We start from the raw sequence: 16,072 nt of genomic DNA, 5'->3' as shown, positions 1-16,072 counted from the left end.
GTGAGTGGTTTACGCCCTGCCATCCCAAGTGCCCACTTGGGGAGGGGCCAAGGTGGGCGGGACACCCAGGGCTTCTGGAGGCAGGGAGGCTGACCTGGCATCATGACAGCCATCAGGGGATTAGCTCAGTGGGAGAACGCTGGCCTCGCATCATGACTCCAACTGGTTCAACCCAAGCACTACATAAAATGGGGGGCAGGGGGGCTGGGGCTGGCTCAGTGGCAGAGTGCTTGCCTCACACACGTGAGGCCTGGGTTCGATCCTCAGAACCACATTAAATAAATAAAAAAAATAAAGATATTATGTCCATCTACAACTAAAAAATTTAAAAAAAAAAAAAGGTCTTGGGGAAGCAGATCCTAAAAGGTGCAGCACCACCTGACCCTGAGCCCAGAGCCCACAGGGCTGGGGTCAGCTGGCCAGCATCGCGGCCCTAAAACACCATGGGGTGGGTAGAAAGTGAAGCCCCTCACACCCCCGCTCCTGCCCCAGAGCGGCCACCTGTCTTCAGGGTTGTACCCCGACCTCCTCAGAGAAAACTCGGACCTCAAATTTTGACCTTGAGATGGGAATGGGAACGAGGAGGCAGCCATCCCAAATGCACGGTGACGCTCCGCTGAGGTGGAGGGGTATTGCTACCTCCCTGCTTGCTGCCAGAACCTTCGGCACATCACCCCTTTAAGTGGGTTGTGATTTTGCCCCAAATAATAGTTTCCTATCTTCTCATGAGTGAAATTTCTGAAATTCAGGCATTTTTGAAATTATAATAACCTCTCATCATGGTTCTATTTAAAACCTAAGACTATTAAAATTACTTCTGAGAATAGGAGACTCATTCCGCAGCCATGTTTCTTAAGAATAATTTCAGACACCCCAGGGTCATCATGATGCGAGACCCAGAGTCTCCTGGAGATAGCTCAGGAAGGGCCCACAGGACAGGGACCTGCCCCTAAGGGCCCAGTGTTTTATAGCAGCCCTTGGGTACACCGTAAAGATCTGGAGTGGACCTGGGGGAGGGCTTTGCACCTGTCAGGAGCTGAGAGGCCTTGCCCAGGGGTGGGGGTGTGATAACACCTGTCCCCTGACATTTCAGAGCTAGACTCCAGCATGGTTCATTAAATCTGTGCTGTCCAATTTGTTAGCTACCAGCCATGGGGGGCTATTTAATTCATCAAAACTTAAGTTAATTAAAATTTAATTACACTAGCACATTTGAGGTGCTCGGTAGCCACCTGTCACCATAGTCTACCATATTGGCCAGTGTGGGTATAGAACACAGGGAGAACACACCCATCGTCACAGTCCTGCAGGACAGTGATGGAGATACTTCTTGCCCAAGGGAACCACTGCCGGGGCATCCTGCAGCACTGTGACACTGTCAGGCGCCTGAAGGAGACAGTTGTTGCTGGGCCCAGCAGGTTAGAGGCCTCCGGAGGGGTGGAGCCTGCAGCTCCAGCCCACACTCTGGCCCTGGTCCTGCCGACCCATCCCTTCACCTCAAGGGGTCTGAGTTTCTGAGTTTCCTCTGGGCGTGCTCTCATCCTGTGTCTCTGCTTCTTTCTTCAATACACGGCAGTTCCAGACCTCTACTTCGAGAACGCCATGCGATTTTTCAACTTCTCATGGAGGGTCACCGCTGACCAGCTCAGGAAAGCCCCCAACAGAGACGAGTGAGTCCCCCAGGCCCAGCCAGGAAGGCCTTGGTTCCCCACCATGGGGATGCACCCCGCTGAGCTTGCCTTCCCCACCCACTGTCAGGTGCCAGGTGTGACTGTCACATTGGCCCTCTTTTCAAATTAAGAAATCAAAAGCCACTGGGTGCGGTGGCACATGTCTGTAATCCCAGCAGCTCAAGAGGCTGAGGCAAGGGGATCGCAAGTTCAAAGCCAGCCTCAGCAACGGCGAGGCGCTAAGCAACTCAGTGAGACCCTGTTTCTAAATAAAATACAAAAGAGGACTGGGGATGTGGCCCAGTGGTCGAGTGCCCCTGAGTTCAATCCCCAGAACCCTCTGCAAAAAAAGCCAGAGTAGAGCCCATCCTGGCCCCAGTCTGTGTGCCGCAGTACCCAGCCTGTTGGCAGAGTGAACCTGGCCTCTGAGGCCGAGGAGGCCTGGCGCCACATCCCAGCTTCATGGCCTTCGCATTCAGAGCCTTCATTTCATTATCTTCGAAGTAGAAGGGAAGGGAACTGGTTGTGGGGTCATTGAAGCAATCCAGTGTGGGAACTGGGGAGAGCCAGGCCCTGAGAGGAGGCCCTCCGCATGGGTGAATGTCCCATAACTCCTCACAAACAGGAGCGGTGGTTTCTCCCACTGTCTCCCTGAGAGCTGGGGAAGGTTCTAGATGGGCGCTGATAACCAAGCACATGAAAACACTGCAAATCCCACTGTGCATCAGTGTCCCTTAGGGAGCAGTTTCAAAGATATTTCCCTAGGATGAGGGTGTAGCTCAGTGGTAGAGTACAGCCTAGTACTTGAGACCCTGGGTTCCCTCCCCAGCACTGCCAAAAATGTGGGTGAGGGTGTGGGGGTTGCCTCCTGAAGTTTTTTTGTTGTTGTTGTTATGGTGGTGTTTGGTTGTGGGGGCTTTTGCAGCGGGGGTAGGGAGTTCCTGGGGATTGAACCCAGGAGTGCTTTATCACTGGGCTAAATTCCCAGCCCTTTTTTATTTTTTATCTTAAGACAGGGTTTGACTAAGTTGCTGAGAGCCTCACTAGGTTGCTGAAGCTGGCCTTGAACATGTGATCCTCCTGCCTCTACCTCCCAAATTGCTGGGATTACAGTTGGGCACCACTGCACCTGGCCATAGCCTAACTTCTACCCCAGATCTTAAGTCAGAATAATCTGGAGAAAGACCCTTCTTTTTAAAATGGTCTCCCCAGGAAATTTAGATGTAGTCAGCCCAGTACTAGTCCCTCCACTCCTGAAACAGGATAAATCTTACCAAAAGTCAGAACGAGTCCTCTTTGCCTCTGGCGCCCTCTTGTGGGCAATGGAGGTTCAAACATCCTTTTCCTCCAAGTTTTCCATTGTCAACCAGGGTCCCCCTAATAAACAAGAAGGTAGGTGGGCCTTCACCTTCAGAATATGGCACAGACACTACTGCCAATTTACCTGGCTTTTTAAATTTTAGATTAAAATTTTTCACTTAAACTTGTCTTCTAGCCAGACACAGCAGTATTCATCTACAACCCAAGCTACGCAGGTGGCTGAGGCAGAAGGAGCCAAAGTTCAAGGCCAACCTAGGCAATTTAGCAAAGTGAAAAATAAGGGCAAGGGATGAAGCCCAGTGATAGAGCACCCCTGGGTTCAGTCCCCAAGGAAGGAAAGATTAATGCAGTGTGGAAAATCTGAACCAGTCGTGGTGGTGCACACCTGTAATCCCAGTGGCTCAGGAGGCATGGGCAGAAGTTCAAAGCCAGCCTCAGCAAAAGTGAGGTACTAAGCAACTCAGTGAGACCCTGTCTCTAAATACAATACAATATAGAGCTGGGCTGGGGCTCAGTGGTCATGTGCCCTGAGTTCAATCCCCATTAGCCTCCTTGCGCCCCCCAAAAAATACAATATGAAAAATCTGAAAACTTATCCATGAACTTTTCATACCCTGTACACTAAAATCATTGATCTGTCTTGCACTTTTTGGATTTTTTACATAATCATGGCCTCATGCATTGGTCCTTTGGAAAATAGCGTTTTGCCAGGCATGGTAGCACATGCCTGCAATCACAGCAGCTAAGGAGGCTGAGTCAGAGGGATCATGAGTCCAAAGCCAGCCTCAGCAACTTAGCAAGGCCCTAAGCAACTCAGCAAGACCCTGTCTCTAAATACTATATTAAAAAGGGCTGAGGATGTGGCTCATTGGTTACACACCCTGGGTTCAGTCCCCAGTATGAAAAAAAAAAAAACAGAAAAGAAAAAAAATTGTGGTTCCACTAAGATTTACAGATTTTCCACTTTCATATACTGCAGCCAAAAAAAATTTTTTTTCACATTAGTTAACATCATAGTTGACCTCCTGAGAAAAGTCTTAAAGTACTATCAAATTCATGATGGTCAATACAAGTTTTCCAAAATTTTAATTTTTCTTTAAAACTTTAGTTTTTTTTGAAACCTCACATTTTTATCATTGGTAATAAATGACAAAATGTGAATTATTTACCCTGAGGTGCTAAGCTTCCCTTTTCATTTTCAAGAACATGTCTGCCTAGTTGCCCAAGTCCAAAATTCCATGGCTGGTCAGTCATCCGAAGAGGATGAGAGAGGCCTGAAGCACCACGTGGGTATTTCCCCATTGGTCACACGGGATATTAAAGACTGGTACTTGGGGGCCGAGATTTAATGGAATTAATAGTTAGGCTACTTTTTCCTGGGTGTTGTCAATGAAAATGACTGGCTGGTTTGTTTTGGTTGGAGCACCTTCTGGGGAAGGAGAGGTGGCTGCTAGGACTTGCCTGGCTCCCTGCCCAGGCGGCAGCAGTGTCATCCACGGTTGCTTTTGTACCTTGATGCACATCTCAACAAGTGGCAGAGGCAAAGTGTCTCAATGTTATGATGAAGATAGTTTTGACATCATAAACCAGAGGATCTTGGGGACTGTCCACAGACCACACCTTAGAACAGTTTCTAGACACATTTCAAGCCTCAAAAATAACCTCAATTCAATATCTGATGGTCCCTCTTGCTGTCTGTGAGTGCCTTGGTGTGGCACCCTCTGAGGTGACATCTCTGATTTATAGACATTCAGGTGTTTTCTAGTTTCCCCCTCAGAAACAGTGCTGCCCGATGTCCTTGTGCTGACTTGGGCCCGGGTCAAGGAGAACCCACTGGAGTTCCACTCCGCCCACCGCCTGGGCTCTCTTGCACCTGTTGCTTGCAGGTGGAGCATGACCCCGCCCATGGTGAATGCTTACTACTCGCCCACCAAGAATGAGATCGTGTTTCTGGCTGGGATCCTGCAGGCACCCTTCTACACCCGCTCCTCGCCCAAGTAGGCCATCTCTGGTGCTGGTGCCCCGATGGGTCCCCTGCCCCTCAGCCAGCCCTGTGTCTGCAGCTGACCCTGACAGCCATCTTACTGAGCCATCTGCGCCCCGGTGGCCAGGTGGCCTAGGATTGCAGCGTCGTGGGTGCAGAGGGCAGCAGCCCCTGTCTCCTGCCTTCCCTCCAGGGGTCTCTGGGGCCGAAAGCTCCTGCAACCGGGGAACGTGGCACAGTTGTGCAGTCAAGAGCCCCATGTGGGAAATACTGCTGTGCCGGTGGCTTAGAGCAGTCACAGCCAGGGAGTTGGTGGGTGAGGGCAGTGTACTAGAAGCTGGACTCCTGGGATGACCGTGTGGAGCTTGGGAAGAGGTGCTGGCCCATTCCCAGGCTCCGTTTGCTTTAAAGCTTAACTGCTAGTCTGTGGGAGGGGACAGTGATCCTCTAGAGTGTCCAGCACGAGCATGTCACCCACAGGGCACAGCTGGCTCCCTTAGACTGCCCAGCCTCCCACTGTCTCTAGGGCTGTGTCCCACAGAGCCCCGAGAGACTCTGCTAAATCTCAGGCCCAAGAAGTGAGGGCCACATGACAGGGTAGGAGCCAGAGGCCTTGCTCTCACTTTGCGTTTCTCCCTCCAGGGCCTTAAACTTTGGTGGCATTGGTGTCGTCGTGGGCCATGAGCTGACTCACGCTTTTGATGATCAAGGTACAGGTTCCTTGGGGTCCCTCCAGACAGAGCCCATCAGCTTCTTAGCCCCGCTGCCTCTGCTCCCTGGGACTTAGCTTTGGAGAGAAGGACCAGAGTCTAAACCCTGGCTCAGCTGCTTGCCAAATGCTCACAACTCGGCAAGGTAGGTCATTCCCCAAGCCTCCTTATCTGCAAAATGGGTGCAACAGATCCAGGTGGGGGTGGAGAGGATCATGTGAAGACTATAGCTAGCACCTTCTAGAGGGTGCTGGGTGCTCGGTGCTCAGTGGGAATCAGAGACGTGGAAGTCACACCCTCCTCAGCAGCTAATGTCCAGGGTCTTCCTCAACTGCCCCCTGCTTGGGGACAAGAAGGAAGTGGCAGAGACCCTGGAGACCAGGCCTGTCATGTGCTCCTGATTCTGTCAACTCCACTGGCCCCTTGCTGGCCTCCATTCCTTGGGATCCGAGGCCCTTGGCCAGTGGAGATCCACCCCACGCCTCGAGCCTTTGTACAGCCGCTCGCCCGCCTGCCTGGCCACTTTCCCCCACCCTCTCCCACTCGGTCTGGCCCGTCCTCTGGCCCTCTGATGGGCATCCTGTCCCTGTGCAGGCTGGAGGGTGGGGGTCAGACAGAGGAACCCACTTGTCACTGGGAGAGAAGAGCGATAGCAGGGACAGGTCCCACGGTGCCACTCCTGCGCTCCGACCACAGGGCGGGAGTATGACAAGGACAGGAACCTCCAGCCCTGGTGGAAGAACTCCTCAAGCAGCAGAGGGAGTCCATGGTGGAGCAGTATAGCAGCTACAGCGTGAATGGGGAGCCCGTGAACGGCCGCCACACCCTTGGGGAGAACATCGCAGACAATGGGGGCCTCAAGGCGGCCTATCGGGTGGGTCTGCTCCCCCTGTGCACCTGTCCAGGTCCACATCTGTCCAGATGCCTCATCAGTAGGTCAGCGTAGAGACGCCTGGCAAACTGCAGGAGTGCTGTGCCTCAGTTTCCTCATCTGTCGGTGGGGGTGGGGAGGACATGAGCACTGACTGTGGATGCAGAGCCTGAGCCGGGTGCCCAAGGCCCTGTGCTCAGAGACCACCTGCCTGAGAGACCCGGGAGAGAGCCAGGGTGGGGTCCACCTGCAGAGCCGGCCCCTTCTTACCTTTGAGGGGGAACCCACTGCCAGGTAGGGCAGCAGGGCCCAGGAGGACACTGAGCACAGAGCCAGTTCTGGGTTCTGATCCTAGTCTAGAGTAAGTGGCTACCATCTGAGCTCATTGGCTTGGCTCTGAGCCCCTGACCTACACCCTCAGGTGGCCAGAGGTGAAAGCAAGTGACTCAGACACAGGTCCCGGCCTGAGAGGCAGCCTGGCAACTCACCAAGGAAAAAGGGCCAGGGGCAGGGGGTGGTGGAAGGAGTGGGAAGCAAGGGCCTCTGTCACTGAGAAAGGAGCTTGGTTCTATTCTGGTGACAGTGGGAGCCACTACAGGGTCAAACAGGAGACATTATCTAAATCCTTCTTTAAGGCAGGTCTGCAAGCCCACAGCCCGTGGGCAAATCCAGCCCCAGCCTGTCCCTGTAGGTTTGGGGGACCTGGCCACACTGTGTCCACAGGTTGCCTGTGGCTACTTTTGCACTCTGAATACAGAGGAGGATAGTTCAACAGGGACCGGTAGCCCCAAAGCTGGAACATCTACTCCGGCCCTCACAGAGGAGGTCTGCCAACACCCGCCCTAGACAGTTTGCCACATGAGGAGGGGACCAGGCTTGTGTCCTCCGTTCCTCTGAGTCAGGGCGACCCGTTGGAAGCTGTTGTGTGGTTATCCAGGCAAGAGGCCGTGTGGAACAGGGGGAAGGGTGAGGAGGGTCAGATTTGGGGTGTTTGGCTTGGCTGGAAGAGTTGGGGGGCACTCTGGGATTTGAGCCTGAGTAACTAGGAAGGTGGTGGTGCCATCGTATGGTGGCAGGTTTGGTGAGGGTACGTGTGTGTGTGACTTATTCCTCTGTGCCATGCTGAGTTGGATGTGACCTTGGGTGTCCAGCTAAGGCAGTTGAATATCCAGATCAGGGAAGAGGCTGGCGCCAAAGTGCACATTAGAGAGCCATTGGCATTGTATGGCGTTTTAGGCCTTGGGGTTGATTGCACTCCCCTTTAGGGAGGGAGCAGAGAAAGAAGAGGGATCCTCCAGGCTGAGCCGAGGCCCAGACCCCAGAAACCAGCCCCGGCCTGCACACTAGCCCCTCGCCCCTATGTCTTGGCTGCCCTCAACCTCTGGCCTTCTCTCCTCCCAGGCTTACCAGAACTGGGTAAAGAAGAATGGGGAGGAGCAGACCTTGCCCACGCTGGGTCTCACCAATGACCAGCTCTTCTTCCTGGGGTTTGCACAGGTGAGTTCTTTAGGGGAACAGGTACAGGTCCCCTCCGATCACCAGCTCCCTAACTCATCAGACCATCTTCAGGTCATTACCCTGTGAGGAGGTGAGCTTCCTGTCATTAGAGAGATTCAAGAAAGGGCCAAGAAAGAATACTAGTATCCTGTATGTGGTGGAGTAGGCCCCTCCTGGTTCTGGGGTTCTAGAAACTTCTTAACATAGCCAGACATGGTAATGCACGCCTGTAATCCCAGCTCCTTGGGAAGCTGAGACAGGAGGATCACAAGTTCGAGGTCAGCCTTAGCAACTTAGCAAGACCCTGTCTCAAAATAGAAAATGAAAAGGGTTGGGATGTAGCTCAGTGAGAGAGCAGCCCTGGGTTCAGTCCCCAGAACCGGGGGAGAAAGAAATCAAGACCCACCAGGTCGGCACTTGAGTTGGCCTTCAGTTGATTCCCAGAGCTGCTTCACGAAAGAGTGTCCTGCCCAGTAAAGATGAGATCTGGACTAAATCCAAGATTTGTAGAGTTTGGGCAGAATCCCAGCCTGGTACGTTGGCATCAGACAGAGACCCGGCTCTGGCTGAAGAGACACAGCTCGGTGACACCTGCGTCAGAGAGGGGCACAGGCGCACACCAGCCTCCCCTCCGACCCACCCACGGGCCTTCCTGACTCCTTGGGGTGTGAGCACCAGGCGAGGGCTCATTCCACCCCTGCACAGTGACCCCAGCTTCTCCCCCTTGTTCCCTCAAAGGTCTGGTACTCTGTCCGTATGCCCGAGAGCTCCCACGAAGGCATCATCACCGACCCCCACAGCCCCTCCTGCTTCAGGGTCATGGGCTCCCTCTCCAATTCCAAAGAGTTCTCAGAACACTTCCACTGCCCCCTTGGGTCACCCATGAACCCTCATCACAAATGTGAAGTCTGGTAAAGGGCAGAGCACAGAGAGCCAAGACGGAGGAGAGGAAGGGGCTAAGGATGAGCCCCGAGGGGAGGCTGCCGAGTCTGCCCCTCCTTCCAGCCCTTGGCCGCCCAGGGCCCCTTCCCCGAACTGGAGGGTTTGCAGCCAGCACTGGGCCAGGTGGGGTCCTCCACATACCCGAGTTGCTCCCCGGCGTCCCAGCGTGCACCAGCTCCAGCGGGCATTCGGGTATCAGGCTGGTGGCTCACCAGGCCTGGGCCCCACAGCGACAAGGGCCGGGGGACACAGCCCCCTCGCCCACATCCAGCACCACATAGACCACAATTACCACTGTGTCAAATGCTTTAAGATATGTTTTTTGGGGAAACTATTTTTTAAACATTGTGGAATACACTGGAAATCTTCAGGGAAAAATGCATTTAAAACACTTTTTTTTGCGGGAAGGATTGTTATATTTATTATGTTTTCTTTTTTTTCCTAAATAACCTGTGGATAAGGAAGCCCCACTGATTTACCCCCTCACTGCAAGGCTGGGCTGAGGCAGGGACACACACACACACACCTGCCCCAGGCCACTAAGCAAATCCTCTGACTGTGGTGACTACTGCATGGCCACCCACAGACAGAAAATGTGGGAGCCAGGCAGAGGCCCAGTTCATGGCCAGCTGCTCTCAGCTTGCTGCCCCTGCCCCCAGAGTTCAACCATGGAAACCCCAGCAAGGAAGATCTCATCCCCACAGTCACAGCAGGGGACTGATGGCTATGGCAGATGAAGCCAGGTCAGGGTCCCCAGCATAGTCTGAGGACACCCAAGCGCCCTGGATCTGGAGCACAGGGCCCTCCAGCACCAGATGCATGCAGCTGCCCTTAGACCTTCTCTTTTGGCCCTTCCTCTTCGGGTCACCCCGTGGGACCTGTTGCTTCTCTGTAGCAACCCCCCACCCCAGCCATTCTTGGTTCTGCCTTGCAGGATCCCTCTCCCCCAAGGGAAGGAGGAAAGAGACTGCCATTCTTGTCTGCAGAAGGGTCCAGATCCTCCCCTGAGCTCCATCCTCATCCCCCAGCCTGGTCAGCTTCCAGACCAGTTCTCTAGTGCCTTATCTGAGGCTGCGGCCTGGGCCGTGCTGAGGAGATGACCCCTGCCCCAGCGGCCCCTGGCCTCCTCAGTGGAGCCCCCAAGTGTCCTGATTGGAACCCAAGGCCATACTCCCACTCCTGATGCTCACAGGGCCACCCCTCAGCCCCCAGGAGCTCTGGCCTGCAGGGCTGTGGCTCTGGGTAGTAGAAGGTAGATGCCACTGCCCTCACCCTGGGCTCCAGCCATCAAGGCCTCCTGGTTTAGATCAGGACGGCCCCTGCAGCTGGACAGGCTCCCCTCCTTAGGCTAAGGGAAGGGTTCCTCAGCGTAGTCTGGCCCGTGGAGTCAAGAGACCAAGAAGGTCACCCCTTCCTAGAGGCCACAGCTCCTGCCAACAGCAGATGCTCAGGCTCCACCAGGTAGGTGGGCCCGACTGCAGCTGCACAGAAGCTCCTGTGAGAGACCAGGCCCTGCCCCATGGCGCGCCCCTTACCGAGGAAGCCTTGTCCAAGAGGCACAGACAGCTCAGGTCAGCAGGAGGCTTGTGAGTGGGCTCCAGGCGAGGCCCCTCTTCCTCACAAGTTCAAGGCCTGGGAGCTCTTTGGGAGAAAGAGAAGGAGGAACCAGGGAAGGATCTAGAGCCAGCCACCTGGGAGGTGGGCCTTTTCCTTCGCTGCCCCACCCTCCTGCCTTCCCCAGGGAAGGGTGGTCCAGGAAACTGTCAGCACTACCAGACAGACACAAGTGTCTTGGGCTGGAGTCTAGCCAGAGGGAATGGAGATGGCACTCCCCGTCAGGATGTGCGGGGGCAGGGGGAGAAGTCCAGGCCCACGCAGAGGCAGCGTCCCCACTCCCATTGCCCCTCCACAGTGTCAAGGCCAAGGGGAGATGGGCAGCTGCACTCCCAAGACCAGGGGAGCCTCGGGCTTGCTTCTCTGTGGGCACATGGGTGTGGGGTTTGGAGGTGGGAATCTATTTTTTGTATTATGTTTCGTGCTACTGTAGTTTTGTGTGGCACTATTGTAATTTAAATTAAGTACTTGTATCGAGAGCCACTTGTGTGTGAGTGTCCTTCCAGGGTGCTGTGCATCCTTTGGAACCACAAGAAAGCCCCAGCCAGCCCAGAGCGGCCCACCCTAGCCTCACTAGGAAGAGGCTTTGGACCCTGAGGAACAGCTGGAGCTTCTTCCTGCCTGCACCCACCTAGCCGGCACCCCCCCAGCCAGCCGGGCTTCATGGGCAGGCTTGTGTGCACCCCTTACCCGTGAGAATGATGCATCTCATGGCCTGGGCCCAAGGGGCTCCCTGGTCAATGTCATCTTTCCATTATCTCAGAGCAAAAGAGTTTCTGGATCTCAGATGCTTGGGCAGGGCAGGCAGGAAATTCAAAGAGGTCCAAAAAACAGCCTCCCCTGGCTTTTACATGTGTTCTTCCTGCTGCCTGGAATGTTCTGACTTCCCCACCTGGTGAACTCCTACCATCCTTCAGTGCCCCACTCACCATCACCTCCTCTAGGAAGCTTCAGGTCTGCATGGGGGGGCTCACACAGGCTTTCCTCTCCTTCCAGAGGGTATTAGTTTACTAGGACTGTTGTAACTGGGTACCACAAACACAGTGGCCTACACGACAGATTGAGGTGTTGGCCTCCCAAGTCTCTGGGGTTACGGGTGTGGGTCACCAAGCCCGGCCTGACTCTACCTGTCTTTAAAAGGAGTAGGTCGTTTCTCTGGCTATAAGACCTACAATGTACTCTCTTCTTCTGTCTTGGTAACCATCAGGCATGGGCGACTGAGGATGCCAGAGAGAGTGATATGCTTTGAGCTCAGATTGTCCCCATGAGGTGTGAAGGGGCCTGCGAGGCCAATAGGCCCCAGTGTCTCTCTTCGGGGCAGCTGGGAGAGCCCCCTCCCCTCCACCTCTTGTCCTCAGGAGAGCAGCCTGTTAAAAGAGCAGGCCCCTCTCTGTCACTGGCTCCTACCTCTTGTGTTTGACCCTGTTGTGTCCTGTTTGTTTTGTCTGGGGCAGTGCTGGGGTTAACCAGGCCTCAGGCTGCAAGCGCCCCACAGAGCCACACCCCAGGCCTCCAGCTTCTTTCTGGAGCCCAAACAGGCCAAGCCCTTTCCCACTGAGGCTCTGGGTCCCTTTTGTCCTTCAGGCTGGAATGTTCTCTGCACAGAGGGCACACCCCTCCCCAGCAGGATGGATGCGTGAATTCTGTTTAGACCCGCCATGAGTCATGTGCCTATTGGAGTGCAGCCATGTGCAAGAGTTCTCACCCGCCTCCCCTGGAGCTCACAGTCTGTGGGACAGAGAATTTCTCAGCCCTGATGCTCAGAGGAGGTGTCATTCAGGGACACTGGGTTGCAGGGCAGGAAGTGGCTGAGCTGGGTTCTGAACCCAGGCCGCTTGCTTGGAAAACGTGAGAAGCCGCTAGAAACAATGCCCCAGGGATGCCACGTGTGCAGAACACGCATGCGCGTGTACACACACACACACACACACACACACACACATATGAAGGCACAGGATGGAGGAGCTGGCTGCTGCCCACCCTTTTCCCAAGAAGGGAGCTTTTAGCCACCCTTCCCCCAGCCCTGGGCCTGCAGATGCCCTCCCTCCAGACAGGCCACCTCCCAGGGACTAAGGACAGGCTCCTTCCTCCCTGGGCTGGGGTCCCAGGGCCCCTTGCCGTCCTCATCTTCCTAGATCCTCGCCCAACCTTGTTCTCCCCCCAAACAGGACTTGAAACCCCAGCCTGGCCCTTCAGACTTCACCCGACACATGTGGAAACACACAGGATGTAACTTGGGAACAGCTGGAAAAAGTAAGCAATCTGTAACAATCGTGTAAGCAGAAGGGCCTGCAGAGGCCTCTGAAAGGGTGAGGGAGCAGGGGGTTAGGACAGACTTTAAACTTGTAAAGAGTTTGGTCCACTGAAGAGCCCAACCAGAACTTGGAAAACCTCAGAAGAGAAAACTGAGAAACTTTACCAAAGACCATCAGAGAATGCCCTTGAGCACCCTGCTGGTGGGCGGAAAAGTCCAATGTAATATTCAATGCCAGCTCTCCCCAAATTCATGTGTGATTTCAGCGTACTCTCAGCCAAAACCCCAAGATCATTTTGCATAGAATTTGACGAGCTGCTTCACATGAAAGGGAAAAAGCACAATCAGGACAATTCTGAAAAAAAAAAAAAATTGAAACAATGAAGGAGCTATATTCCATATGTAAATATTTATAAAGCAATGGTAAATGAGAGCTGCTATAGGTTAGGAACAGGTACCAAACTGGAATAGACCAGAAGCCAGAGACAACCCTGCACATATATAGGAATTAGTGTAAGATAGAGGAAGCACTTCGTGAGTGGAGAAATGAACCATTTAATAAATGGTGTTGGGGGATCCATTTGAGAAAAACTGAATTTAGATGGAATTCCTTCCTACTGTGTACATCAGTAAGTTCTCTATGCATTAGAAACCTAAACAGACTAAAATTATAAATGTATTAGATAAAATATAACAATCTGTTTATAACTTTGGATTAGCAAAGCCACCTTTTTTTAGCATTTATTTTTACTGTAATTGGACACACAATACCTGTATTTCTTTTTCTTTTTTTAATTAAAATACCTTTATTTTTAATTTTTTTATTTTTATATGGTGCTGAGAATTGAACCCGGGCCTTGCACATGCTAGGCGAGTGCCCCACCCCTGAGCCACAACCCCAGTTCCCCTTTATTTCTTTCATGTGGTGCTGAGGATGGAACCCAGAGCCTCACATGAGCTAGGCAAGCACTGTACCACTGAGCCACAACCTCATACCAGCAAAGCCACCTTTTAAAAACCACAAAAAGAAAAACATAAAGAAGATAAACACATTTGGCAGTACCGAAATTTCGTTCTTTTATAAACCAAGGTACCATGGGGCACGGGGTGCAGCTCAGCAGTAGAGCGCCTGCCTAGCATGATGAAGGTGCTGGATTCAACCCCCAGAATCACCAAAAAAAAGAAAGAAAAAGAGAAATCCAGAAATAAATGAGAAATAAAAAATTTTCCCCTATTCTCTGACCACCATTCACAAAGGAGGGCAGCTTAAAATGGGAATTCTCCTCAAGAAATGGGCTGGGAGAGGGCCAATCACAGTCCCCAAAACATAGGTACAGACAGGGAGGTGGACCCGGGGTGTGGCTCAGTTCTAGAATGCTTGCCTAGCATTCTGGAAGAACGCAAGTTCAGAGCCAGCCTCAGCAATTTAGCACTAAACAACTCAGTAAGACCCTGTCTCTAATAAAATACAAAACAGGACTGGGGATGTGGCTCAGTGGTCGAGTGCCCCTGAGTTCAATCCCTAGTACCCAAAAGAAAAAAAAAATTAAACTTAATAATAATTTAATTATTTACATGCTCATTTAAATGTGTTCCATATACATGTGTTCAATTTTTTATGATTCTAAACAGACTGATTTTTCAGAAATTCTTTTTAATTTTAAATTATCTTTACATCTAGAATCAAGAGAAACATTTTAAATACTGGACTTAGTTTTCTTCCATCCTATGGGGCTTAATGAAGCAAGAAGTTAATCTAGTTAAAATAAGTAAATAGTAAAAAGAGTAGTTTGCTGCTCTGGCACAGTGGCACAAGCCTATAATCCCAGCAATTTGGGAGGCTGAGGCAGGAGGATAGCAGGTTCAAGGCCAGCCTGGGCAAGTTAGTGAGACCCTGTCTCAAAATAAAAAATAAAAAGAGGGCTGGGGATGTGGCTTAAGTGGTAGCGCGCTCCCCTGGCATGGGTGCGGTTTGATCCTCAGCACCACATACAAACAAAGATGTTGTGTCCGCCAAAAAACTAAAAAATAAATATTAAAACAAAAGACTCAGGTGGCACAAAGCCTGTGTCATTTATTTTAATAAATAAATTATAAATAAAAAGATCTGGGGATGTGGCTCAGTGGTAAAGCACCGCTGGGATCCATCTACAGTACACATTTAAAAAAATAGTATTTTTGCTAGTAATTTTTCTTTTTTAAGCAGGGATTGAACCCACCGTTTCATGCATGCCAGGCAAGCACTGTTCCACAAAGCAACATCCACATCCCTCTTATTAAATTTTTGATTGCACAAAAAAGATAAGGATTAAAACTTGTCATGTGGGGCTAGGATTGTGTCTCAGAGGTAGAGCGCCCGCTTTGCACCAGTAGGACCGGGGTTCGATTCTCAGCACCACATAAAATAAATAAATAAATAAATAAATAAAGGCATTGTGTTGTGTCCATCTTAAAAAAAAAAAAAAAAGTGTCATGCCATTGAAACAGACTCTTTGGGAATTCAAGTTTTGTCTTCTTTCTATCCTGATTCCTACAAAGATCCTATATAAGCTTAATTTTTGTTTGAGTATAGTATGGGTTACTACATTTTGATTTTCAGTCTAGTGTGTTAGGGCCTAGAGCATAAATTAGTCCAAAAGAGCCACCACTTAAAACTGTTATCTGACCCACTTTTATTTGTATGGAGGATTTAACTCAGAAGCCCTTTACCACTGAGCTTTATCCCCAGTCCTTTTTATTTTTTATTTTTAAACAAGGTCTTAACATGTTGCTCTGGTCTTGCTAAATTCAAGTGTTGAGGCCGGCCTCCAACTTGCAATCCTCCTGCTTCACCCTCCCCAGTTTCTAGGATTACAGGCATGTACCACCATGCCTGACTGTTATCTAACATTCTTTAAAATGTCATTGTTCCTTAGACGATGCTTTTTTAGGATAAAGGGCCCTGGTGCTGTCTGGGGCTCAGCGTTGCCTGGGAAATGCCCCTGTAGGAAGAACCCTGACACTGAAAGACTCTAGGTGGTGGCAGCCATGATGATAGGTATCCATGCTTTGGCCCCCATTTCTTGCTCCCAAATCTCCTTTCACCCTCTGCGGCTTCAGACATGAAAAATCGGCCTTCCGAGGGCTGGTGGTCAAAGCTGCTCTCTGGCTTCAGACCCCAGCTCATATTTGTTAACAATCTTCTTAAGCCAGTTTGCTGAGCGGATCCCC

General features: G+C 51.7%; 1 protein-coding gene across 7 annotated transcripts in view; it reads left to right on the top strand.

The window, feature by feature from the left end:
* The window catches only part of LOC144256944 (endothelin-converting enzyme 1-like), a 30,172-nt gene that overhangs the window by 2,638 nt on the left and 11,462 nt on the right, over window positions 1-16,072 (top strand). The window contains exons 4-8 of one of the 7 annotated variants that reach the window (XR_013344339.1): window positions 1,577-1,670; window positions 4,877-4,987; window positions 5,617-5,684; window positions 7,957-8,052; window positions 12,777-12,861. Coding sequence is in view for 3 of the 7 variants with exons in the window: in XM_077802846.1 (XP_077658972.1) it covers window positions 1,577-1,670; window positions 4,877-4,987; window positions 5,617-5,684; window positions 7,957-8,024 (341 nt within the window). In the remaining 4 variants the exon portion in view is untranslated. Of the gene's footprint in view, window positions 1-1,576; window positions 1,671-4,876; window positions 4,988-5,616; window positions 5,685-6,380; window positions 6,559-7,956; window positions 8,053-8,562; window positions 8,751-8,790; window positions 9,482-12,776; window positions 15,387-16,072 lie in introns of those variants that run through there. The other 6 variants (XR_013344338.1, XM_077802846.1, XM_077802847.1 and 3 more) reach the window with 6 other exon arrangements.

The sequence above is a fragment of the Urocitellus parryii genome, chromosome 9 (assembly GCF_045843805.1).
Source record: "Urocitellus parryii isolate mUroPar1 chromosome 9, mUroPar1.hap1, whole genome shotgun sequence".
Classification (NCBI taxonomy): domain Eukaryota; kingdom Metazoa; phylum Chordata; class Mammalia; order Rodentia; family Sciuridae; genus Urocitellus; species Urocitellus parryii.
Note: the sequence above shows the minus strand (reverse complement) of the source record. Positions and strands in the feature narration are given on the sequence as shown.